Consider the following 26,842-nt stretch of genomic DNA (forward strand, 5'->3'; position numbering starts at 1 on the left):
TAAAAGCCAAAGAAAAAGTAATATATATTATTTTCTACTTTTAGGATAAAAAAAATCCTCGTGAATGTCCTGCAAGTATGGAGCAGCAGCAAGCATTGAACTACCCATCCGCGTAACTCCGAGACGATAGTCGATATGGAGGCGTTGAGCGCGCATTGAATCACCACAAGTCGATCGCCCACGCGTCGTCCCCACCGGCACGGCGGCGCCACCGCACGCCGCCGCGTGTCACCCCACCGGCGTCCGACTCAGATCGATCACAACCACCAGCCAAGCAGTCTGCCGTCGGCGCTGCATACCACCGCATCTCACAATGGAGGGCCACTCTTCTTCTTGAAGACTTTGAACCTTTTTTTTAAAAAAAAAAAACACTAGTTTTGATCGTCCCTCTTATTTAAAAAATTTGTAAAAAAATTAAAAAAAATAGTATATTCATGATTTATCATCTATTATCAATAAAAATACTAATAATAAAATTTTTTAAATAAGATGAACAATCAAACGTTAGAAATGAATAGTGCAAAACTGCACTTATTTAGGACAGAGGGAGTGAGTACATGATTACATCCTGTATTGTTTATTGGGATATAAATTTACAATTTAGTTTTAATCATACCGGTTTTTCATGAGGGAAGGTTTTTCTTAAGAAGGGGAAAGAGCGGTTTTTCTAAGGAGATTTTTAAAATAGTTGTTGAAAAAATTAAGAGGTTAGTACTTCTTCTGTCCTTAAAAGTAAACTTAGTATAAAATATGACACATTTTAATACTAAATAAAATGTGATACATTCTATATTTTCCAAATTCGTAGTATGTCGCATTTCATATTAAATATGTTGTTTAATGGAACGAAGGGATTATGAAAATAAGGGAGAACGATATGGGCCTAACTGCGAAAGCTTCCATATTGACCGGGCTGACCCTTAAACTATTGAGCTCACTCACACCGTATCAGGTGGGGCCCACCCAAGCTTCTAGCTAGTACTTCTACCATTCTTCGTCGTATTCGTCACCAAATCCAGCTCGATCGCTGCTCACCTCGCACGCATCCTTTTCTTCTCATCCATGGCAACCTCCTCAACCCAGCATTAATTCCAGCACAAATCCTCTCATGGATATGTGCTAACCAACCTTGCACAAACAAGGCAGATCGAGCTAGCTCATCCCTGCAGCTTAGCTTAGCTAGCTAACCTTTACCTTGCCATGGATTGATCGATCATTAATTCTTCTTCTTCTTGCTCGATCGTCGCCATGAGAGCCAGCTCCTTCTCCTCCTTGATGCTGCCTTGCTCGCATGGCCATGGCGGCGGCAGGGCCACCGCCTCGACGTGCGCCGCGGCGGCGGCGGCGTGCCTTGCGCTTGTGGCCTTGGTGATCTTGGTGGTTTCAATGGATCCGAGGGCACAAGCTTCTTCTTGGTTCTTCCTTTCTTCTTCTTCTTCGTCTTCGTCTTCGTCTTCGTCTACCTTGGTTCGTCCTGCAGCTAGCTCTCACGCTGCCTCCTTGCGTAAGCCGAGTTCTTGGGGCGGCGGCAATGGCGGCGGCGGCGGCGGCGAGCACCTCCTGGTCACCTCTAGTAGCTTTGGTAGTGGTGGTGGCGCTCGTGGAAGCTGGAGCCGGAACAGCACGAGCAAGGAGGTGCTGTTTCAGGGAGGAGGCGGCGGCGGCGGTGATGAGATGACGTCGACGGCGGCGGCGCCAACGCCGGCGTTGATCATCGGTTCTAGCTCCGGCGATGGCGTGTCGCCGTCTCGCGTGGCCGTCACGGCGGCGGCAGCTGAACCTACACCGGCACTGGCTCCGGCTCCTGCTCCGGTATGCGCGTCCGTATCTTTTTTCTTTAAAAGATAATAGAAATGTATTAAGCACACACAACTAATTACTAAAATAATTGGCTGTAGCTCTGTAAGCAAAGACCGAGATTCTATTCCATTATTTTAAAAAAACTAATTACTGAAATAAAACAAAAAAGTGGTGGGACAAATCCTCGGCTACCCTTGTAAGAAATGAAAACAGCTGACATGCTAAAAGAATCACACAGATTCTAATAATCAAGCCGATATATGTTATGCTGATATCAGTATGTATCCATGCTCTATTTGTTTCATATTCGTTTTTTTTGGGGTATATTGTTGCTGTGAAATCGTGTAATTCGACGTGTTAGTGAAAACGCGAATGTACGTTATTCCTTCTGTTCTATGATTTTCAGGCTTTGTTTCTGTGATAATCATTTAATATGAGCACACATGTTTGGATTTTTCATGCAAAGTAATCTCATATACAAAATTTTTGTTACGAAATTCGGATATCCAATATGGGTAATTAAGTCAGTTAGAATCATACTATCACTGACGTGCACTAAATATAGCTATACCATTTTGTACGGTAGCACAGTTCAATTCTGCAAATATATAGTAGTTAATATGGATCATATAACAAATGTAGTCTGTGGACCAAATATACTAAATTAATAAAATGGGATATTCTTTTTTTATTAAGAGAGGAAAAGACAACCAGAGATGCATGTTCTTATCTTGGCACAGAGAAAAGATTAAGTTGCAAGGAAGCCATATTCTGCACTCTCATTCTCATGGGCTTGACATGTGTGCACAAAGTTTTTGGATCTTCCCTATACTTTCAGTCTCAGAGTGAGAGGGGACCGCAGAAGGAATAGACCTGTACATGTTTGCACTCTGCACTTAGAATTGGAAACATGATTACCAAAGAGTTTTATCTGAAGAAAAGTTACATTTACAAAATTATCGCAGGCTTTGCGAATTTATGGACCAAATGAGCATGTTTACATTTACAAAAATACCCGAGGTATTTTTATCTGAAGAACATTTGGGTTCAGCATTTGTGTTCTTATTAACGATTGTGTCGTGTTTTGTCCGCAGAATGTGATTAACCTACCAACAGAGTTTTTCAGCTTTCTATTGGGCCTTTATGTTTGGGTGCCTTTCTTGAACTGAATTTTTGTGTGTGGTAGGAATGGGGTGTTGGTGATGCTGCTAGTGGAGATGATATTATTCAAGTAATGCCGCAAGCGCAAAGGCGAAGGGATGTGAAATTGGAGCTATTAGAACTCGGTCTTGCTAAAGCTCGGGCGACGATAAGGGAAGCCATCCAAAACAAGGATAACAAGCCCCCATTGACAGACAAAGATTATGTGCCAGTTGGGCCAGTGTACAGAAATGCCTATGCATTTCACAGGTACCAAACAACTCTTAAGTATCAAATTGCTTTGACTTGTGTGAAGTACATGTAGTTCTTCAGGGAGAGAACATGTTAAACACTTGGATTTGTGAAATGTCACCTGTTGTGATCCTTTTTTTTTTTTGGCTATGCTGGCAGGAGCTACTTGGAAATGGAGAAGGTTTTCAAGGTCTTCGTCTACGAAGAAGGCGAGCCACCGGTGTTCCACGATGGGCCGTGTCGCAGCATATACTCGACGGAAGGCAGGTTCATATATGCCATGGAGATGGAGAACCGGATGCGCACGAGAGACCCGGACCAGGCCCATGTCTTCTTCCTTCCATTCAGCGTCGTCAAGATGGTGAAGATGATCTACGAGCCGAACTCGCACGACATGGATCCGTTGCGGCGGACCATCTCGGACTACATCAACGTGGTGTCGACCAAGTATCCACACTGGAACCGGAGCCTTGGGGCTGACCACTTCATGCTCTCATGCCATGATTGGGTAAGCAACTACAGAACTAAATTGTTAGTACGAATCTGGACAGATACCATCTGGACAGGGGGCCTGTCCAAATTAATGGTCGGTACAGATGAACCATGTCTAGATTCGTGGTACTAGGATATGTGTTATTCATCATTTGTTACTATATTACTATATTTTGAAATGGAGGTAGTATCAATCAACTTCTGTGATACTTCAAAAGTAATTGGGATCAATCAGTTGAGTTACCATTTCAAGGATTATCATACACATATTGGGTAGCAGTGGTACTACATTATGTCCAACTTCATGGTTTTCCTTATTTGGTTGACACGTCAGCATGGATGGTTTTGTGGCAGGGGCCGTATGTCTCCTCGGCGAACGGTCATCTCTTTTCCAACTCCATCAGGGTGCTCTGCAATGCCAACACATCGGAGGGGTTCGACCCGTCAAGAGACGTGTCCCTGCCGGAGATCAACCTGCGGAGCGATGTCGTGGACCGCCAGGTGGGCGGGCCATCGGCATCGCACCGTCCCATCCTGGCCTTCTTTGCTGGTGGTGACCATGGCCCCGTCCGCCCCCTGCTATTACAACACTGGGGGAAAGGGCAGGACGCCGACATACAGGTTAGTGAGTACCTGCCTCGCCGCCACGGCATGTCGTACACCGACATGATGCGGCGGAGCAGGTTCTGCCTGTGCCCAAGCGGGTACGAGGTGGCAAGCCCCCGGGTGGTGGAGGCCATCTACCTGGAGTGTGTCCCCGTGGTGATCGGCGACGACTACACGCTACCGTTCGCTGACGTGCTCAACTGGGCGGCGTTCTCGGTGCGCGTGGCGGTGGGCGACATCCCGCGGCTGAAGGAGATCCTCGCCGCCGTGTCGCCGCGGCAGTACATACGGATGCAGCGGCGGGTACGCGCCGTGCGCCGCCACTTCATGGTGAGCGACGGCGCGCCGCGGCGGTTCGACGTGTTCCACATGATCCTCCACTCCATCTGGCTCAGGAGGCTCAACGTCAGGGTCATTGCACGGGAGGACTGAACCAAATATTCTGTGATCGGTCGGTTGCTTGCTTCTAGTTTCTCTCAACTTGTGTGAGAGCTCGTTCGAATGTTTGATGTGTGTATATTTTGGTTAAACTCTGAAATTGCATTTTTGTAAAGAGGATGTTCATGGAGCGACGTTGTGCAGTTTGTGCACCGTGTACAAATGTTTTAAAGAAAGTGCCACTGTGCCAGGAATTATCTATGCTGGTGAATTCGGGCAGTAACCCACTGGGAGTAACTCTCTGCACAAAGCACCAAATGGGGTTCCGTTGGATTCTATGGAAAGTAGAAACAATGAGCTTTTCAACTGTATGTAATATGCGAATTTGCTATATATACGTCTGCTTAAAAAAGTAACAGTTCTTGAACAAATCACGTGAATTTGCTTTTAAAACATCGCACGGTTTTTTAACCTTTGATTTTTGTCTTAAATTTGATTTTTGACCGATGAAACTGTCAGATTGGACCTAGTTTTAATGAGTACTTTAAAAATCACTCGTTCACTCACGTCGAGGCTATGTTTGAGATCTCAAAACGTGATAAATCATTAGTGGATGACTAATTAAGTTTTAATTATTATAAACTTGAAAATAATTTATTTAATATTTTAGAGCAACTTATATATTGAAAGTTTCCGTCCAAATCGCACCTTTTAACCGTTTGAAAAACATACAAACGAAAAATAATCTATATCTTAATCAGGAAGAAAGAGTACGAAATGGTGAACCGTCGAAACTATTCATATACGTCGTCTGTCTCATGAAAAAAAAAATCAATCCAGAAGGATACGAGACACTTTTACTTCAACAAATATAGACATGAGCTTATTCTACTAGGTTTGGTTGTTTAATAAGACGAAAGAAATACATTGGTTAGTTTTTCATTAAAAAATAATCGTTTGACTGACATAAACCTAGGAAATACTGGATTAAGATAGATCAGTAGGATTAAGATCCACTGATGTAATTTCCCACTGATTTGGTGGCTGACATGTGGACCTGAGAGTTGTGTGGGCTCACATGTCAAATCACGGTGAACAGTACGTCACGATATGTTAGAGGATCCTCTTCCGGAGATACTTATACGAATTTTGCGGAAACCTGCAAACTTTGATGGACGATTGAGGCGAGTTTAGTTCTAAATTTTTTCTTCAAACTTCTAACTTTTTCATCACATCGTTTCAATTTCAATCAAACTTCCAATGTTGACGTGAACTAAACACACCTATGAGATATGAGAAGCGGGTTGACACTTGACAAGTCCTGACATGCTGTGTTGGCGTGGGCCCCACCTGCCACGTCAGGTCCAGCTCCGGGTGGTTGGGTTTGGTGCTTTCCGATAGGCACGAGCTCGCCGCCGCCTCCTCCTACTCTACCGGTGGGTCCCGCCGGCGCCGGCGCACGGGGGATACAAATAGGACACGTCACGGCACAGGTCAGCCACGCCTCCCCTTCCCCCCCATTCTACTCCACCACTCCACTCCCCAATCCAACCACCCCCCGAACAACCGGAGAAGAGAGGCTGCACTCCACTCGCCGCCGGCGACCGATGCTCCGCGCCGCCCTCCTCCGCTCAGGTAGGTCGCCGCCGCCTCCTCCTCCTCCTCCTCCCTTCTCCGCGGCGACTCCTCTGACCCTTCTCGGCCCCGCCTCCCCACGCAGGCTCCGGCCTCCGCCGGCCTCCCATGGCCGCGCCGCTCTCCACCGCCGCCGCCGCCTCGTGGCTCTCCGACAGCGCCTCGTCTCCGGTAAGCACCCGCGCGCGGCTCATCCATTCCCAATTTCCCATCCGTGTGAAGTGTGATTGACCTCTCTCTCTCTCTCACTCTCCCGGCGCAGCCTAGGGTGCGCCTCCTCATCGGCGGGGAGTTCGTCGAGTCGCGGGCCGACGAGCACGTCGACGTCACCAATCCGGTAAAGCCCGCCGTGAGCCTCCCCACGATCGATCGATTTGGGAGGTGTGGTGTGGGGGCATGTGACAGTGATTCTCTGGGTGTGCGCAGGCGACGCAGGAGGTGGTGTCGCGGATCCCGCTCACCACCGCCGACGAGTTCAGGGCCGCCGTGGACGCCGCCAGGACCGCCTTCCCCGGGTGGCGGAACACGCCGGTGACCACGCGGCAGCGCATCATGCTCAAGTACCAGGAGCTCATCCGGGCCAACATGGTAATTAGTTGATAGATGGATTGACCTTCCTTCCATCGTTGGGGGATTGGAGAGCTAGAAGCTTCACTCGATGATGTGGTTGGATCATGTTATAGTGATTCTGTTCTTTTTTTGTGATGTCAGGATAAACTGGCAGAGAACATTACAACCGAACAGGGGAAGACACTGAAGGATGCTTGGGGCGATGTATTCCGTGGGCTAGGTTGGTTTTCAGACCCTTATAGTACCTGGTTTCACTGCTTCATTAGATAGTGATAATCTCAGCATTTCAAATCTATGAGTAGTCGTTATGTTCTTTCAATCTACTAATCTTAATCTATGGCTTGATTCAAATGAGATGATATTTGTTTGCAAGGAATATTTCTTATACTGGATGTTTGACACGCTGGTTGCAAGATCTGATTAACTCCTGGTTTTGTAGAGGTGGTGGAACATGCTTGTGGAATGGGGACACTGCAGATGGGTGAATATGTATCAAATGTTTCTAACGGGATTGACACCTTTAGCATTAGGGAGCCACTTGGTGTATGTGCTGGAATATGTCCATTCAATTTTCCAGCTATGATCCCCCTATGGGTACGCACAACTTCACTTCTTAATATCAAAATTTGTTATTATTACGACTCTTAGCCCAATTATCAATATACCATGCAATACATCTTACTTTAGTCAACACGCCATGATTTGATCGTTTCATTTGTTTCTTCTTTCCGTTTGGCTGCAGATGTTCCCAATAGCGGTCACTTGTGGCAATACTTTTGTTCTAAAGCCATCAGAAAAAGATCCAGGTGCTTTGCTTTATCATCATTTTTTTACCCAGTTTATTCACTACACCCGCTGTTGTTGCATTGACGACAATTTAAAGCCAGATAAAAATATATGGTTAAATGCTTATCTGATATTACAGAGCGGGTTAACCAAGCTGTACTTTTCTCCACAACATATAAGATCATTGATTCTATGTATTCACTATATACATATCCATTTGGTACTATAACTTTGGGGGTGTGTTTTTACTATAACATATGGTGAAGTTAAACATTTGGTGCACAGTTATCTACCCAAATTGGACATTTCCACTACCTACTGCTATAAAAAAACCAGCAGTAAGTTTTAACTCTTTGGAGGTAGTAGCAAGACAACCTTTTACAATTCCATTGAGATATTAATAAAAACAGATTACATGTTGCTTTACAATCTTTGTGTACATGGCAAGGACTTAAGATGGAGTGAAAATATGACATGTTTTTGTGAACTGGCACTAGTAGTATTTCTAAGGCATGAAAAAGATATATTATAAAGTAGCAATTGTTGTTCATGTCCTTGAAGAGGCTGTAATCTTAGTCTAGTAGAACAAAAGAAGGCACATGACATGTTCCTGTTAGTAATGTGATGGCATACTTTGTAATTATTGGTTACTACTTCAGGGGCTGCTATGATGCTTGCGGAGCTAGCAATGGAGGCTGGTTTACCAAAGGGTGTGTTGAACATTGTTCATGGTACCCATGTACGGTAACCTTGGTTACTCTTCGTCCTTCCTTTTTTTTTTTCCATTTTTTGAGCTCGATACTAGATTAAATAATTTATTTGTTGTGCCTGTTGGTGCCAAGTGTTGCTACAGCACAAATAGATATTCGATGATTGATATTTTCTGGCTAACATGACAATAATTTTACTCTTTCTTGGAACACTGGCAAAAAAAAAAAGTTGCCTTGAAACTTCACCTTACCATGCTTAGCTCTGTAGGGATTGTTTGGTCTTCATGGTTATATGATGCTATTTTTACTGCTAAACATTCATGAATCTGTTCATCTTTAGCCGCCACACTTGCTAAGCTGCTTTCTGATTCTACCTTACTATTTCAGGATGTTGTGAACAACATTTGTGATGACGAGGACATCAAGGCAGTTTCCTTTGTTGGTTCCAATATAGTAAGCGGATCCAAATGATCTGTCTATTTCTCGATTTGTGGTACCATTTTTGCATCAATCATCTGTCTATTTTGCTCTGCATAATACTTTGCAAATCTGGTATTCATCCTATTCTGTTTCAGTCTTTAGGTCATTAACTTGGCATCTAGGCCATTGCATTATCACACACTTCTACATGTTTGAGATCTTTTCAATCTTGTATTCTTATGTTGTCATAATGGTTCAAATTCTGATTATGATCTAACTTATAAAAATTATAAATTTACCAGTTACCATGATGGTGATAAACTGATAATAAACATGTATACACAGCATGAGGATGTTTTCATGATGTTAGGACATTCGGTTGTAAAATTTACTTGTAAACAATTATGTTAGATCCGTATAGCACATGTCACATTACACTCATGATACCTGAATCATTCTTTATTTTATTTTTGCCCAAAGCTAGTCATTTGTTTCAGCAGATGATATAATTATGATCTCTCTCTCACTCTCAGGCTGGTATGCATATATATTCTAGAGCATCGGCAAAGGGGAAGCGTGTTCAGGTTAGTTTGCACCTGTTCCTGACATGCAGAACCTTTCCTTCGAAAACTTCTGCCTGGTGTGCTGTAAGCAGCATGTTACAGAATGCCTTTTTGTTTATTTTCAGTCTAATATGGGTGCAAAGAATCATGCAATTATCCTTCCTGATGCTGACCGAGATGCCACACTGAATGCCCTTATTGCTGCTGGTTTTGGTGCTGCTGGGCAAAGGTGTATGGCATTGAGCACTGCTGTTTTTGTTGGAGGTTCAGAGCCATGGTATATACTTCTGTCCTGTTTGTTTCTTCAGGATAAGACCTGGCATTAGGTAATGAAGTATAAAAATAACCATTTGTCTTGTAGGGAGGATGAGCTAGTCAAACGTGCAAGCAGCCTTGTGGTTAATTCAGGAATGGCTAGTGATGCAGACCTTGGTCCAGTGATCAGCAAACAGGTAAACCATCTGCTTTTTTACCAACGAAAAGGTTGTTGACCTGATTTTAAGTAACCTAAATATGAAGTGGAATCCTACTTGTACTTCCCTGTTACTTGGAACACTGAACTGGATTTGTGCTCCCCCCCCCCCCCCCAAAAAAAAAAAAACTTGAATGGTCCTCTAATCGTGTATACACATTGAAATCATCTAGTTCAGATATTATTTTGGTACCTAAACTTATCCTAATGTGGACTTCTCTTGGTACTTATGTAGGATAGGTTATGAACATTTATCCTTTTATGCCATGATTTCTATGTTGACTCAACACGTGAACTTAACATCCCCAGATTTCAAGAGTGTTAACATTACATAGCCAAGTAATGACTTGTAAAGTTTCTGTATTTTTTGATCTCGTCTGTTCATGAATGAACCTGTTGTGTTGAGATTGATTACAGTTTAGCGATAGTGATAGTGCATGAAATTGCATTTGAAATTCAAAAAAGGCTACTTCTGTTTTTTTTTGGTTCTGATGAGACTGTTGGTATGTGGTATATATTTTCTGGAAATATATATTACCTTTTGGGGCTTGGCTGCGAGTATTATTAGCTTCAGATTCATAATGATTGTGGCTACTACATTGGTTACGCTCACAGTTTTTATGCTATTTTCTTGTAAATATAAATTTATAACATTTTCTACCTTGTCATTTCTGTTTTCCTTTTTCTCAATATATCCTGTCTTAACAGTTTACTATCAACAGGCTAAGGAACGTATCTGCAAATTAATACAAAGTGGTGCTGATAATGGTGCTCGTGTGCTGCTTGATGGAAGAGATATTGTGGTAATTTTAGTTCAGTTGTTTCCTTGCCTGCAGTTCTCCCCTGGTTCTTATGCAGCAATGCATAATAGTGCTAAACTGTGCTAAATTTTGCAGGTTCCTAACTTCGAGAATGGTAATTTTGTTGGTCCAACACTCCTTGCTGATGTTAAAAGTGAAATGGAATGTTACAAGGTATTATTCTGAAATTTGTCATTTTAAACTCTGCATTAGGACTGATGTTTCTTGTTTGAAGAGCCATGAAAGGAAGGAAGGTTGCATTATTAGCCTCCTGCAAAGCTATTTGTTGGATTAGTGCTGTCTGTGTTCTAAAAATTAAAACATGGAATGCATTTAAGGATATATTATTTTCTAATTGAAGTGCTAACTGTGGACCTATTTGATACTCCCTCCGTCCCAAAATATAAGCATTTTTAGACTCTGATACGATCTTTGATATGCTACTTTGACCAACAATATCTGTGAAAGTAAGATGTTTTAAATAAAAGGAGTTACATATTATGATAGATTGTTTAATGATAAATCTAGTAATATCAATTTTACATGATTGATTGTTTTTTTTTTGCTATTAATAGTCAAAGTTAAAAATGTTTGACTTGTTACTATGCTAAAAATGCTTATATTTTGGGACAGAGAGAGTATTAATTTATTTGGGACTATGATGTATCTTTCTTTTCAGGAGTGTATTTGACCTATGCTTTTTTAAAAGAATTATATGATTTTGTCTGGAGACCAATGTAATTAACAATCCAAAACAAGGAAATGGCAAAGCAGATAACTCGCCTATTGCATGGTATCAAATCTCAGTATTGCTCACTTTCCCATTTATAACTTGCAAGACACTGTTCTCCTCAAGTAGACATCCTTGTTGCAGTGGCCGACTTTTATTTGTTGTCCTATTGTTGTTTCTTCCTCCTAATGCCCCCTATGATCACGAGCTGAGACAATTGTCACAGATACCTAGTATAGCTGTACCAGTTTATGATTCATGAACATTGTCATATGTTGCAGTGACAGCCGTTGCATACTTAGAAGCCGCATATGCATTATATTTTAACTGAACTTTGCTAAATTGAAACAGGAGGAGATTTTTGGTCCAGTTCTTCTCTTGATGAAGGTATGTGAAAATTGTTTCCCTTGCTATGCACAATAAAAGATCTGTTACACTGCTGACCATTTTCTCTGTTACAGGCTGAGAGCCTAGATGATGCTATCCAAATTGTGAACAGAAACAAGTAATGCTTTATTGATTTATTCCTTCCATGTACTAGATAGTCCTGATTGAGCACATGTTGAAATTTTGAAAATCTTCCTACATTTCTTTGTGTGTCAGATATGGCAATGGAGCATCCATATTTACAACATCTGGTGTGTCTGCAAGGAAATTTCAAACAGACATTGAAGCTGGCCAGGTATTTTGTAGTCTCTTTCTTACAATACACTACATCTCTCCCACGTTCGAGAAATAAAAACGCGCGGACATTTCATGCATGCTAACTAGGCCTAGCTAGACAGGGCCTGAAAAACAGGTTTGGAGAAAATATGATAACTAAAGTAACTGAAATAAACCCAGATTTTTGCCATTTGCTAAATCAAATTCAAACACATATATAAAGTGAGAAGGGCCCCAAGCCCAGCTATAACTTGGAGCCTGAACTTTGAATTTGCATGAATTCTAAGTTAGCAGAAAGCAAATCTCCACTGGGCACTGATGCAATTGATAAATTTGTCGATATGAATTAACCTTCACAAGAACTTGGATTGTTCACAGTTTGTGGCTTCTCCCCTTTGCACTTCGCAGGTGGGCATCAACGTGCCGATTCCAGTACCCCTGCCGTTCTTCTCCTTCACCGGCAGCAAAGCCTCCTTTGCAGGAGACTTGAATTTCTACGGTAAGAGATCAACACTCTCGATCTAATCTCACTTTGATCCTTTCCCAACAATTGCAATGGGCTCAAAGCTATATCCAACTACGGCCGTATCGATCATCTGAAAAGAAACTCGCTCAATGAAACATTGCCGCGTGGCGTGCAGGCAAGGCGGGCGTGCAGTTCTTCACCCAGATCAAGACGGTCACGCAGCAGTGGAAGGAGTCGCCGGCTCAGCGCGTCTCCCTCTCCATGCCCACCTCGCAGAAGTGAGGTGAAAAAAAAGAAAGGCATCTTGTACGTTCTTCATTTGCCCATCCATGGAAATAGACACATGCACCAATGCGAAATGAACAGAAGAATAATCGATAGGCGCGGGATGCCATGCCATGCCAATAAAGGTAGCTGGTCTCGTATTTGCATATGCCTCATTTCAAGCATTTGCGAAATGAGGTTATCTAGATTTGTATGGCTCATTTCAAGCATTTGCGAAATTGCATTATCTAGTATTTTGGTTGAGGGGAGGGGGGGGGGGATATATCGTCGAGTACTGGTTGGAAAGACACTCAACCAAACGTATATGTAGAGTAAGTTGGGAGAAATAGAAGGGGATATGATAGAGGAGAGAGGACAAGAGGGCACGGAACTAGGGGTGGAAACGAGCCAGCTCGTGAAAGCTTGGTCAAGAATAGGCTCGGCTCGGCTCGGCTTGATAAATGGAACGAGCAAAAAGTGTAGCTCGGCTTGGCTCGTTTAAAAGCTCGAGCCGGCTCGAGCCAGCTTGTGAGGGAGGCCGAGCGGCACTAGGGAGGGAGGCTGGAGGCAGCATAGGGAAGGGAGGCGGCGCCGCGGCGGCACGGGGAGCGTCGAGCCGTCGACCGTCGAGCGCCGTTGGGGAGGGAGGCCGGAGCCGGTGCAGCCGCACAGGGGAGGGCGGCGGCGCAGGGGGAGGGAGGGATGTGGCGAGCCAGCGGCGCAGGGGAGGGAGGTGGCGAGCCGGTGGCATAGAGGGGTGACTGGGGACGGGGGAGGGAGGTGGCGCCGTGGCGGCACGAGGAGCGTCGAGCCGTCGAGCGCCGTTGGGGAGGGAGGCCGGAGCCGGCGCAGCCACAGGGGAGGGAGGCGGCGCAGGGGAGGGAGGGTGCAGCGGGCCGGCTGCGCAGGGGAGGGAGGCAGCTAGCCGGCGGCACAAAGGGGCGACTGGGGACGGGGGAGGGAGGCGGTGGGCCGGCGGCGCAGGGGATGGAGCCGGAGGCGGCGGCCGGCAACTCCTCTCGCCAATTGCCGCCAGACATCAGTCGTGCACGCGTGCGGTGGCGTGCTTGCGCCTGCGTGGGATGGGGAATGGGGAGGGTCGGAGCCCGCTGGGAAGGGGAGGGATCGGATCAGGCGCTCAGGCGCTTGGCTCAGCCGCTCATGGGCCTAGGGTTCTCTGTTTCATGGGCCATTGGGCTAGACAATTGTTAATGGGCTCAGGGACTCAGGTTTTCCACAGGCTCGACAAGCCTAGCGAGCAGCTTGCGAGCTAGCTCGGGCTCGGCTCGGTTTGGAAACGAGCTATGGAGGGAGCTCGGGCTCGGCTCGTTTAGTCCTCGAGCCGAGCTGAGCTTCGCGAGCTCACGAGCCCGAGCTTTTTGCCCACCCCTACACGGAACTGACTGCGCGGGTGCGGCCCCGTGCGGCTGATCACCGATCAGCCATCCCCTGGATGCTCAAGACTTAGCACAGCGACATTGCACGATACTCAACACTACACACTTCGCGTAAACTATTGGACTCTATCTAGTTTCAGACAGTTGTCTTTCTCCTTATCTTTTCCAGAGAATATATAATACTAGCAAAAATACATGTGTGTTGCAAAGATATTTTTTACTATTGATAAAAACCTCTGTCAATTTAAACAAAAAACCGAAACAAGGCACAAAACAGTGATAAAACAAAATCATATATCATTTAACTCGGTTGAGATCAATTAGTCTGATGACACGTGACGAATTCCTTGTATACACCTTTCCATACTCTCACAAACTGATTGAGTGGTTTTTTCATAAGTTAGCGCATGGTATTTTGCTAGATATTTCTAAAGAGATATTCTCATCAATCAAAGATTGGAATTTTGATTATTCGATTGGTGAAAGTTTTGTTTACTGTAGAGGAAAAGGATTTGAAAAGTAACAAGCCACCACATACATACCTTAAGCAACGATAATTTAAAAAGAAAAAATATTTATAAGGAGAGAAATTGGGAAAAGAACAAAAAAAAAGGAAAAAAAAGAAAAGAGAGGACATAAGAAGAAGAGGGAGATGATTGGGAGGAAAGAAAAGGAGAAAAAGAAAACGGAAAAAAATGGAGAGAAAAAAAAGACGCCGATCGGGAGAGAAGGGGCGTTTGTGGGCGGGGTGGTATGATTGTGTGGGTTGGTTGGGCTGGGCTGGGCTCTGGGAGGGGGAAGGATTGGGCTTAGGAGCCTGTATAATAGTTTGTGTCATATCCTCTATCTGGAAGAACATTTTTATTGCATGCCTAAAGGTACTCAACTGACAGCTGATTGTGTGTTGTGAACAAATACTTCTCAATGATCTTCCTGCTTCTGAAATAGCAAATGATCGTGACAGAACATATACTAGTCATGTGTATTTTTTTCTGTATTTGTGTTGAAATTCGTACAGAAAATTGACATTGATCATATGTTGGCGAGAAATTTGAAACCTTGGAATAGCTGTTAAAACAATGTAATTAATGAGCACTAAAATGAGCGAGTGATAGCATTTATATATAGGTATGTATAAGCTGTTACAAGTGAACTGGAATATTACTACGTCTTAAGGACGCGCAGATTACACACATATATATATAGTAGTAATAAGGGATCGATGATCTTTTACTTTAATTAAGTAGACAGCTCAGCTAGCTAGCACCCACATCGATGACGGCCCTAGCTAAGCAAGCTATTATATAGTACTCAGCTCCTCTAGCTAGAATTCATTTAGGGATTTTGCAATCCTTGGTGTTAAGGATTAGATAGATGTTATCAGCAGCGGTCTCTGCGGTTGTAATCTTTGGAGACCCAAAGTCACGTACATTTTGGGCTTCCGGGATGGGATCCCATTTACGCGCAAGAGATGACTTTCCATTTGACGGTGAGATCACAGGCAACCTTGCCAACTTTGCCTCCCTCCGCTTCATCCCATACTGTAATGACGTCCGTACGAACAGGGACCAAGCGTACAGCCTCACAGATAATGAGGATGAATGTGGTCAATGCTTTCTTGATCTCCTCCTCCGGGACGGAACCATCCTTCTTGTACTTGGCTAGGGTCGCCACTGCTTCTTGGGCGGACTTCTTACCGACCACAATATCTTTCAGATTTGTGTAGCCCCCTTTGCCAGTGAGAGAGGTGTAGCTATCATCAAACCCGAGAGCAGTTGCCCTAGAGATCTGGTTATAGCTGTTCTTGAATGCGAACCACGATGCTGCTTGTGTCCTGAATCCGATAAGGTAAACATTATCGGGCCTGATGGCAAGCGTGGACTCTCCGTGGCCCTTGTTGATCACCTTCACGTGGATGAGACATTTTGGTTTTTACTTGTATGGGGGCAGCACAGGTCGCTTCTCTATTGCGGTCCTCACCGTCAGCTTGGCCAACTGCCGTTGCAGCTCGTACATGAATGACCTGTACCCACTCACCGACCGACTCACGTCCAGCTCCAGCTTCACAATTTCCTGATCGTCCTCTTTCTCCACCCATTGGGTCCTGAAATAATTAGATCCAACACGAAAAGTTAATTTAATTATTACTACTACTCTACCTACCTAACAATCTATACATTATATATATACACACATATATACATATATACATATATATATATATATACATATATATCGAAATTAATTCTCTCTCTATATATCGAAATTAATTAAGATTGGAGAGAGAGACATACTACTTTATTAGGACTAGCTAGTGACGGTGATGAAGTAGTACTTTCACGTTTTCGTGGTCGTCCAAATCCAAGTCCCGCTTCACATTTTTTTCCTCAGACAGCTCCACCCGCTGGGTCCTATAATAATTAGATCGAGAGGAAACATTAATTAAATACTCTACCTACATAAATTAATAATATGTATTTTGTACCAAAAAATATATAATCTATTTGTTTTATATATTATAAAGATAACTTGAAAAACGAGGCATTGTATATGTTCACTTAATTTGGACTTCTAGAAATCACCACGTTAATCAACTAATACCAAAAAATATAAATATTTAGTTACACCGTTAGATCGCATGGTTGTAGTATGATTTTAATTTTCCAATGACATACTACTACTTCTTCTTATTATTATTTATCATCATCATCATCATCATCATCATCATCATCATTATTATTATTATTATTATTATTATTATTATTATTATTATTATTATTATTATTATTTCTTACGAAGAGCTTTTTTAAAACAACTTTTCAACTCTCTAATAATTAATTAATTCGTTTTTATATCACACCCTCATATATTAATCCACTACGGAGTACCAAATTTAATCTACATATGTGACTATACGTACCATGGATGAATGAAATAGCCTTACTATGATCTAATTAATGGGAAGAAAAAAAATGACATATCGTTCAGTGAAGGCATGTAAATTACCATTAAATCATAGTGTGATTACATAACAGTAATGTAGCTAGAATGATGCTATGAATGCATAGAGAATATAATTCTATTTGGAAAAGGAATTAGATTTAAATGCTATGAGTTGCTTTGTTGGGAGGGAGGAAACAAATTAATTAAGCTCCTCAACCGAATTTGACTTCTTTCTGCAACTTCCTTATTTTTTTTCTTATAATATCGTGTACTCCATGTCAATTACCTTGCATAACTATTTCACCCAATAGTGTTTTTTCATGTGTCATTAATTTTAGAGGATGTGGTCACTACTGGAATTCCACGGGGTCCCTAGGGTTTTCAAATGTTGCCTAGAGCCCTAATTAGAACCCAAGGGGATAATAAGTTCCCTAGAGCCGAAACTAAAACTCAAGGAAATTAAGATGATCCCTAGAGTTTTTGCTTGCTCCTAGGGAAACTAGTACAGTTGGCACTGATAGGAGAACCACGGTGGCAGGGTCCACTGACTTTTTCAGAAATCAACCACGTGGAAAGGTTGTAATAGTTTCTCCCGCCATGTGAATTCAAAATTTGGACTGTGCACCATATTCTCTTTCCATTGGAAAGTAATAAAGTACCCCAAGCTGCTAAACTTTCCCCTTTGTTCTTTCTTCAACATGTTCTTTCATCTCTTCCTCCCCAAATCAATTCCCTCTCCAGTCTCCACCACCAAATCTACCCTCAAGTAGTAGAGATCGACAGGAGCTTCGACCTTTGAGGGTGGTTGCAGCAGCACTCCTGAAGGCCGTGGTGGGCGTGGGCTGATTGCATCTGTTTGCGGCTGAGAGGCGACGCCGGGACAGGGGTGAATCAAGGCCACGGCGACCTGTGCAGCGTGATGTTGCCGAGCTGCTCTCTAGTTAGCATTTAGCAAAGGTACTCGAGCAGATATTTTCCTGTGCATATTTTGAAGTTTTGATTTTTGATGGATTCGGTGCTTGATGCAGATCGGTAAGGCCGAGAAGTCAAGAACTTGAGCTACGCTTGCAAAACTTGATAAATGAATCATATTACTACGGTTAGTAATCAAAGCTAGAAATCATGTGCTTATTATATTAAACAAATAGAGAATCCCACGTATGTAGCTGCAGATTTCCCTAGATTCTACCAAGAAAACCCAAGGGAACCAGATTGTTCCCGTAGAATGCTTCCCTAGGGGCCATTCCCTAGGGTTCACTCTAGGGAAACCCGATCCCTAGAGTTTTTTGGCTGTTCCCTAGAGTTTTTGGCTCTAGGGATACTTGTGAATTCTAGTAGTGGGTATCATGAGGACACAACCATGAAATTCAGCTCATCTGGTGTAAGTATTCGTTCCTATTTCATAGAGATCATTGCTCATTTATTAAAAACTGAAAATCACTATACTGGGTTAAAAGTTTCAGAAGCTTTTGGAGGCATACATTACTGTTACAGGGATGGAATAATGACAGTCTTGTTGAAATTGAGATCATATCCTCTTCTATCCTGAAATTTGACGATTACAGACTACAGACCATGCAGACATAATTTCCTATATATGCAACACAATGCAGCTACAAGGATAGGATAAGGTTCATTTGGTTTATATTTAGCAAGAGGATCTACCGGTTGGTCAGATTACAGTTATATACCTTTTGCTTACCATAAGGCAACCCCTTTTTATATTTCAGAATGAAGCTTCATCTTACATTTGGTTTCACTGATCTATAATTATTATCATTTAATTTTTCAGCATTTGATTGAATTTCTTGTACTGAATCATGCAATTTTTAATGTCTATAGTTTTACGAGAACATCTCTAACACCTTAAAGGATGTTCTTTGGAAATCAGATGATCTTCAAAGTCCACATTCATGGAGTCACTTGGGAGAGTACAATTAGTGAGTTATTAGCATACTGTTCTTTTGAATCAATATTCCTATTTCTAGAGGCAAGAAAAGAAGAAAACATGTCTATTGCACTTGTAATTACATGTTGTCCTGCCGATCTCCGGAGGAAGCTCCGCCGTGCATGAGTCGAAGCGCCAACACCGTGATTATGCACGCGGCGTGCTGAACTTAGCTCCAACGAATTGGCCGCTGATCTTCTTCTCCCTTGTGTTTAGAGAGAAAAAATTAAATTTTCTTATCCCTCTGCCCAGGGAAATAAAATAAAAAAAATGTGCGGGTGTGCCAGTGTACTAAGTACAAAAAAAAAATAAAGTGGACGAAGGAAAATGCATTTTATTATAATTCTCGAAGAATTACAAAAATACAGAATCCTTGGTCAAATGCGCTCCACGGCTCATAAGCAAGGTGGATCTGACTTGGCGATTGTGATCTCCTGGTTCCCGGGGTCTCGGAAGACACCCGGTTAATTACTCTCGCGGGTTAAACCCGTGAGATACCTCCGATTAAGCTACGCTGGTCGTCGTCGTCTGTCTTCGCTTCACGTTCTCCCATGCATAATGGTGATGGTGGTGTAGATGTGTGTAAGTGGGCGCCGGCGGTATTCACGGCCTCGTCGGTCCGCACGCCAGTGTTGGTGACGACGTCTTGATGTCAACTCCGCCCGCCCCGCCGTTTAGCCTCATCGGCCTTGGATGACGTGTTAGTTTATATTATTGTTGAAGACATGAATGGAATTGTGTAGCTTGAATGACCCGACGATGTAGGAATTGCATCGGAATTAGATTATAAAAGTAAAATGATCAACGCGAATAATAGCCGAATTGGTCGTGGCTCGGAAGTTTAATACGGAGCAGCCCCAAATGAGTATGAATCTGCAAACTCATTTTGCTTGTCACTGTGTACAGTAGCATGCATGCATGTCTTGTTTTGTTGGCTTGCCACCGTATACAATAGCATGCACAAGACAGTCAGCATCCGCGACATAGGACGGCTCTGCGGCGTAGCGCCCTGGCGGGTGCCTCGACTCCCTTTGGCGTGCTCCGGTGAGGCAAAATGACAAAAAACCTTCTCCGGCAAGCAGCGGATGATGGCGAGCATCGCTTGGCAGCGTTGCGTCGTCTACGGACTCAGACGGCTCGACGACGTCCCCGGCAACTCTGACAAGATGGCTTGCGACGTAGCTGGAGCTGGTGACGCCTTGCGGGCACCGAGTAGTGACGCTCCGGCCGGCATTCTCCTCGAGCAACCAGCCGATGAGTTCGAAGAAGATGGTAACGTCGACGAGAGCGAGCGGACGTCAGTGATGTAGTGTAGAGGAGGCTGCGACCGGCAAGGCGACGACGTCCAACGTCTCGGCGACATCACATCGCCAGGTAAAGACGTCGTGGGATAGAGGTTGTGGCCGGCGAGGCAAGGACTCAGAGGTAGATGTGTCGCCGGCGACCGACGTCTCTGATGAGAGGGAGCGACGCGATCTCCGGCCGGCAGTGCCTCCGACAGACGGAGAGGACGCTATCTCCAGCATGCCGGGCATCACCAGAAAGTCGCCTCGTCGCCGTGTTGTGCATGCATGACGATCTGAACAGAAAAGCAGGAAAAACAAAAGAAAGCTAATAAGCTATACCCATGGCAATGGCTGAGTACATGCTCCGGCGATCGTCTCCTTCTCCGCGCGCCTCCTCGCCGGACGCCGAGGCACTGTGGCCAACGTCACCGGCCGCCGAGCGCACGTGTTCCCGCCGGACGCCGAGATTCTCCGGCCAAAATGGTGCGTGTCTCTCTCTCTGTGACTGTAGTGTGTGTGAAATGGCATGGCCTTTTATAGTGAAGAAAGGCGGTTCCAGCCAGTACGTGCATGCATGGCTCGATCAGTGCATGCGTGATCAGCCAATTGCCTAATTTAGCGATTAGCATTTCCTTCCATATGCTATGTGATTCTTCCAATTAACAGAGATCCTTATTCAGCATGATTCCGTCTGAGTTACACTGGCCGATCACCTTTCCAATTTGGAATGATACAGAGGGATCATTTTCCTCATATTCGTATATACGTGCAATCTGTACGTGGTGTGGAATTCTCCTGTCAGAGCAATTTCTGGTTTCTAAGCATATGTGCGTGTCCATGGTTTCCATGGAAGCATCGATAGGAAATCAGCTGCCGGCAAATGACGTGATTATTGCCCTCTAATGATGATACTACAGTGGCATGCTTCCAAAATCAATCCACCGTCGTTTCTTCTTTTCGTCAGTGATATCGTTTATAGCTGTGTGCTGCCATTTATTCTACCATCTATTCCATGCATATATTTATATATTCTATCCTGACTGAAATACATCATTAAAAAAATATATATATACACGTGAGTATATACACGCCCGTATATTAATTGGGCAGCACTGCACATATCATATAACATTCTCATGTATTGTATCATTAGTGATAATTAATCACTAATTTTACTATTGTACTGTCATTCCTGGAATTAATATTTTGACGCACCCCATTTCTTATAAAATAAAAAAAAGGTGTACAAAATATCATCGAACACCTGGAAGACGGCCATGGCCGCCTATACCTCCACAATGATGCCATGGTCGTTACGGCCCGCGTCGCAGAGGCCGACGTTCACCGGATCCTTGTTGACGGAGGCAGCTCGGCGGACATCTTGTTCATAGCTGCCTTCGACCAAATGAGGACCCCTTGAAGCCGATTAAGCAAGGCTCGTTGGCCCTTGAAGGGTTTCAGCGGGGACATGGTGGAGGGGCTCGGGCAGATATCCCTCCCGGTCTCATTCGGCAGAGGCTGGGGCGCCCGGACGGAGCAAGTCACCTTCGATGTCGTTGACCTCTCATACGCCTACAACGCAATAATGGGGAGGGGCTCTTTGAACATGTTCGGAGCGCCCGTGCATCAGAACTACCTGTGCATGAAGATGCCTGGCCCGGCAGGCGTGATCTCAATAAGGGATGATCAGCTCGCGGCCAGGAAAATCGCGTACGGCACGGACCGCAAGCCGAAGCGAAGCACGTTCATGAGGTAGACGGCGCCAACTCAGAGCGCGCTTCCCACTTCGTCAAGCCGGAGGCGGACGAAGGGACGAACGGAGTACACCACGACCTAGCCCACCCGGAGCGGGCCTTCCGGCTCGGAGACGGTCTGGCAAGCGACGTCATAGCAGCCATCGTGGCGGTCCTTCGAGAGAACTTGGACGTCTTTGCTTGGTCCGCGTCGGACCTCAAGGGCGTCGACCGCAGCATCGCAGAGCATCAATTGCGTGTCCGTACAGGGTCCCGGCCGGTGCGCTAGGGGCTCCAAAAGATGTCAGTCGAGCGGGCCCAAGCAGCCCGTAAGGAGGTGAAGAAATTGCTCGAAGCAGGGGTCATTCGGGAGGTCCAATTCTCCGAGTGGCTCTCGAACCCGGTCCTCATCAAGAAGGCTAACGGCAAGTGGCGGATGTGCATCGACTTCACCGCCCTGAACAAGGCGTGCCCTCGGGATCCTTTCCCGCTGCCCCACATCGACCAGCTGGTCAACTCTACGGCAGGCTGTGAACTCCTGAGCTTCTTGGACGCTTACTCCGGTTACCACCAAGTCTGGTTGCACCCGGAGGATGAGGCTAAGACCAGTTTCGTCACCCCAGACGGGGTGTACTGTTACGTCCGGATGCCCTTTGGCCTCCGGAATGCCGGAGCGACCTTCGCCAGGCTCATCCACTCCGCGCTGGAGGCCCAGTTGGGCCGCAACGTTGAAGCCTACATTGATGATGTTGTCATCAAGAGCAAGCTGGCTTTAGACCACGCAGCGGACCTTCGGGAGATGTTCGACAACCTGAGGAGAGCATGCATCAAATTAAACCTCGAGAAGTGCACCTTCGGCGCAACGAGAGGAAAGCTCCTGGGTTATCTTGTCTCCAAGAGGGGGATAGAGGCCAATCCGGAGAAAATCAAGGCAATTACCGACATGGGCTCCCCCCGTACTCCCAAGGAGGTACATCGTCTTACGGGGCGCTTAGCTTCCCTCTCGCGCTTCCTGGCCAGGTCTGCGGAGAATTGCCTCCCCTTCTTTGCGGTGCTCCGGGGCGCGTCGCCTTTCCGGTGGACGCCGGAGTGCCAGCAAGCTCTCGACAGTCTCAAGACTCACCTGTCCAAGCTGACGTCCCTGGCGTCCCCCCCCACCCGGGCCAGGGGCTGTTGCTGTACCTGGCCGCTTCGCCCGCTGCGGTGTCGGCGGTCCTGGTGTTGAAGGACAGCTCCGGGTCAAGGCTGCAACAGCGCCTTGTGTACTACGTGTCGGAGGCACTGGCAGGGCCTAAGACACGGTACACGAAGCTGGAAAAGATGGCGTACTTGCTAGTCATGGCCTCCCGGAAGCTCCGGCATTACTTCCTAGCCCACGACATCACGGTGCCAACCTCCTACCTGCTGGGCGACATGCTCCGGAACCGGGAGGCCATGACCAGCGTCGAGACCGAGCGAAGTAAATCTCCGCAGCTCTACTAAAAAAATAAATAAATAAGTCACGTCGAGACTGCTCCGGCACAGCCGAGCGAAGTAAATCTCCGCAGCTCTACTAAAAAAATAAATAAATAAGTCACGTCGAGACTGCTCCGGCACAGCCGAGCGAAGTAAATCTCCGTGGCTGAGCTAGCATCGAGACCGCTCCGACAAAGCCGAGCGAAGTAAATCTACGCAGCTCTACTAAAAAAAAAAGTCACGTCGAGACCGCTCTGGCACAGCCGAGTGAAGTAAATCTCTCTGGCCGAGCTAGTGTCGAGACCGCTCCGGCACAGCCGAGCGAAGTAAATCTTGGTAGATCTGCGAGTTGTACCCTGTCTATCGTATGGGCGCGGAGCGGGCATTCAGTCCTCATTAGCATCGTCGTGTGGTTATACGTGTAGCAGCAAGGATAGTATCGATACAACGCAAAAAAAGAAAGGGCGGTCGTTTTAAGGGTTTACGTCGCAACTAGAAGGAGGTTTATATTTCATTAATAAGTGGGATAGTGTCTACAAGTCATATTTACAAATCACTCTCTGATTACAAAAAAAAGGGGGAGAGCATCCTAGCGAGGCCGCTTGCGAAGTCCCAACCAAAAGGGCATCCCTCGGTAGTAGACCATCTCGTTGGGAGCACTCGCGCTTCCCCCTCCGGAACCGCGACAGTTTCCCAGAGAAGGCGCTCACGGAGGTTTGCCCCGGGCGCGCCCCGCAGGGCGCTTGTTAGAGCGGCAGCGGGGACGGATTCCGTGCGAAGGATAGAAACTAGGCCCTAGTGCCTCCGTGGCGGCCCAAGCACTGGAGCCCAGTTGCAGCGCGTCAAAAGCACTAAAATCCAAACCCTCTTCGCTAGGCGGAGGGGACCATCCCTCCGCATTGAACTTCGATTGCCCGTCGGAGGTATCCCAGTGGAAAGAACTGGAGGAGCTTGCTCCGTCCCGGGGGATGGGCGGCGTAGTTCCGGGCACGGATGACGAAGGGCCCCCCGCATCCTTCGTCACGGCCATTAGAGCAGCGACCGTTGGTAGCATTTCCCTCCGATCGATACTCGGAGCCGGAACCGAAGCGGATTGCGGAGCTGGAGCTTGCATCCAGCACGAACCGGGGTAGTCAGGAACACGAGTGGCAAAAGGTGAGCTTTTCATTAGAAGTAAACCTAAGTACAAACTATGACCGAGCTATGCTCCGGCTACATCGGCCTTCCAAGAGAATTGATTAAAAAAAGAAAAAGAAAAAGAAAAAGAAAAAAGAAAACTAAGACGCGAAGGGAGATGGTCCTAGACCTTGGAGGCATCCTTCTTCCCCTACGTCACCGAATCCATAGCTGGCACCGCCGCATCATGGCCGAGAGCAGGCCAAACCGTTTGAGTGAAGTCGTCCGCGTCCCTCCTGGACGAGTTCACTCCGGAGGCCGAGGCAAGCAAGGCGGTGACTTCACTCGGAGCCGCTCGCGCGGAGGGACCAATGTGCGCGCAGCCCTTGCCCCGCAGGAGCAGGGGAAGCATACGGGTGGTGGCCCAAGAGCACCATATTCCGTGGCCGGCTGACGCCTTCGCCACAAACTTGCCCGCCTTCTCAACCCACTGGAGCTTCTCTGCGACGGAGCTGTCCTCCGGAGGCGGGGACGGACCTTGAACCCCAATGCTGCCGAAGGCACGCACGAGGGCCTGGGCGGCATAAATGGCACGAACGTTAAGCTCCTCCAGGATGAGCCGAGCCTGCTCAAAGCGACCCTGGGAAGCCTGGACCTCCTCCTCGCGAGAGGCCAGGGCCGCCTTCGTGGCGGCTAGCTCGTCGGACAATCTCGCCGCGCGGTCGCGCTCCCGGGCCAGCTCTGCATGAACCAGCGTGAGGTCGAGCTCCGCCTGTCGCCGCGCAGAATCGGCGCGGGCCACTGCCAACCGAGACGAGTCCCTGGCTGCCTCCGCCTCGGCGAGAGTAGCAGCAGCCTGCTCTTGTAGGTCCCAGACCCGGAGCCACTCCGTGTGAAGATCCGTAGTGTCCCGGCCCCCGTGCTCAACGGCCGCAGCTCCGGCCACCATGACCTGCCAAGATGGCAGGATTAAAAGAAAAAAGAAAAAGTGCACTAGTCAACTTAGCTCACCTGCCAGCCAAGAACGCGGAGCAAGTCAGACAGCTCTGCTGAGTTCAGTGCGCCGGCCAGCACACTTGCCCTGTCCCCCACCAGGGGCATCCAATCCAAGGGAGCACCCTCGATCCCGAGGCCTAGGAAGTTGCCTGGAGTGGAAGCCCTCTATAGTGGCGGCGGAGCCCCAGGCAGGCTCACCGCGTCTGCTCCGGCGTGTGTGTCTCGCGTAGAGGAAGGGTCGGCCACTAGACCCGCTCGACCGCTCGAGGTCTCCGGAGCAGCGGCGGGGTGAATGGCAGCCTCCGGTTTCTCTGGAGCAGCCGCGGCCCCGAGGTGCAGCTCCGGCTCGGCCCCAGAAGCGGATGGCGCAATAACCGTGGTGTGCGTCGAAGTCTCTTCCGCTTCCGGGCCCGCGAGCGAGCCCCCCTGCACCAAGATAAGGATTCCTTAATAAAAAGAAAGAGAGAGAGAGAGAGAGAGAGATTTATTTGCTCACGAACCTGGGAGCGCGATAGTCCAGGCAGATTCCCCGGAGCCCTCTTAAGTCGTGACGAACACGACCGAACCACGGTCCTGGCCAGCGGAGGTTGAGGAGATCCCATCGGCTGCCGCGCCGGTGCCCACATTGGCTGTGGAGTGTAGCTGTTCGGGCGCCATCGCCCGGAGCGGGACGACAGGGATCGGAGGTTCATTCCCCCTAGACCGCTTCATGCGCCGGCCTCCGCCGCCACAACCTCGCGCAGCCCGTCGCTTACCTCTGGCTTTGGCAACCTCCACTTCCTCGGCCTCATGCAGGGAGGGTAGAGCCAGAAGCCGAAGGTTGAACCGGGCCGCCACTCGAATGGCCCTCTCCCAAGCTCCGATCTGCTCCATCTGCTCTTGTTTCTCCTTCAGAACGGGCTTGCCAAGGAGCTTCTCGGCGTCCGAGATGGCCGTGGAGACCGGCGTCAGCATGGCTGCAGGGGCGGAGAAGTGAGGAGAGATTTATTTGCTCAAACGGACCTGCGCTCCGGGGAATAACTTACTTGTGGAAGAAATCGGGCCTTCGTAAGCCCCGGCAGTGTTGTCGTCGCCAGAGGTAAGGGAATGAACCCAGCCTTCCCGGAGCAGGATGACGCGGAGCATCAGAAACTCCTCCATTATGCCGCGCATGCTAAGCCGCGCCGCCACCCTCCGAAGCGATTGGTGTTGGTTGTCAAGGTCTGAGTCATCAACATCGAC

At 46.8% G+C, this 26,842-nt stretch overlaps 3 protein-coding genes and 1 long non-coding RNA gene across 4 annotated transcripts; 3 read left to right on the forward strand and 1 right to left on the reverse strand.

Moving 5' to 3' along the window:
- Nucleotides 1-1,011: 1,011 nt before the first annotated feature.
- On the forward strand, nt 1,012-4,951 carry LOC4342609 (probable glycosyltransferase At5g03795). Its single transcript, XM_015791740.3, has 4 exons — nt 1,012-1,812; nt 2,987-3,210; nt 3,352-3,700; nt 4,039-4,951. The coding sequence occupies exons 1-4, from the start codon at nt 1,249-1,251 to the stop codon at nt 4,720-4,722; spliced, it is 1,821 nt and encodes a 606-aa protein (XP_015647226.1). The 5' UTR covers nt 1,012-1,248; the 3' UTR covers nt 4,723-4,951.
- Nucleotides 4,952-6,212: 1,261 nt separating this feature from the next.
- Nucleotides 6,213-12,916, forward strand: LOC4342610 (methylmalonate-semialdehyde dehydrogenase [acylating], mitochondrial). The gene is made up of 19 exons (XM_015791741.3): nt 6,213-6,303; nt 6,389-6,474; nt 6,566-6,640; nt 6,730-6,891; nt 7,015-7,093; nt 7,313-7,467; nt 7,616-7,679; nt 8,319-8,398; nt 8,757-8,822; nt 9,323-9,373; nt 9,478-9,629; nt 9,714-9,804; nt 10,547-10,627; nt 10,721-10,798; nt 11,706-11,741; nt 11,816-11,859; nt 11,958-12,036; nt 12,426-12,516; nt 12,659-12,916. The coding sequence occupies exons 1-19, from the start codon at nt 6,276-6,278 to the stop codon at nt 12,763-12,765; spliced, it is 1,605 nt and encodes a 534-aa protein (XP_015647227.1). The 5' UTR covers nt 6,213-6,275; the 3' UTR covers nt 12,766-12,916.
- Nucleotides 12,917-15,602: 2,686 nt separating this feature from the next.
- On the reverse strand, nt 15,603-17,364 carry LOC136357289 (uncharacterized). Its single transcript, XM_066312352.1, has 3 exons — nt 17,360-17,364; nt 16,081-16,248; nt 15,603-15,978 (listed from the first exon to the last, which is right to left on the reverse strand). Exons 1-3 carry the CDS (start codon nt 17,362-17,364, stop codon nt 15,603-15,605), a joined length of 549 nt encoding a protein of 182 aa, XP_066168449.1.
- A 407-nt stretch (nt 17,365-17,771) lies between these two features.
- LOC136357343 (uncharacterized) lies at nt 17,772-18,462 on the forward strand. Its single transcript, XR_010742622.1, has 2 exons — nt 17,772-18,044; nt 18,116-18,462. It is a non-coding gene; the product is annotated as an uncharacterized lncRNA (long non-coding RNA).
- The last annotated feature ends 8,380 nt before the right edge of the window (nt 18,463-26,842 follow it).

Source organism: Oryza sativa, chromosome 7 (genome assembly GCF_034140825.1).
Source record: "Oryza sativa Japonica Group chromosome 7, ASM3414082v1".
Taxonomy (NCBI): Eukaryota; Viridiplantae; Streptophyta; class Magnoliopsida; order Poales; family Poaceae; genus Oryza; species Oryza sativa.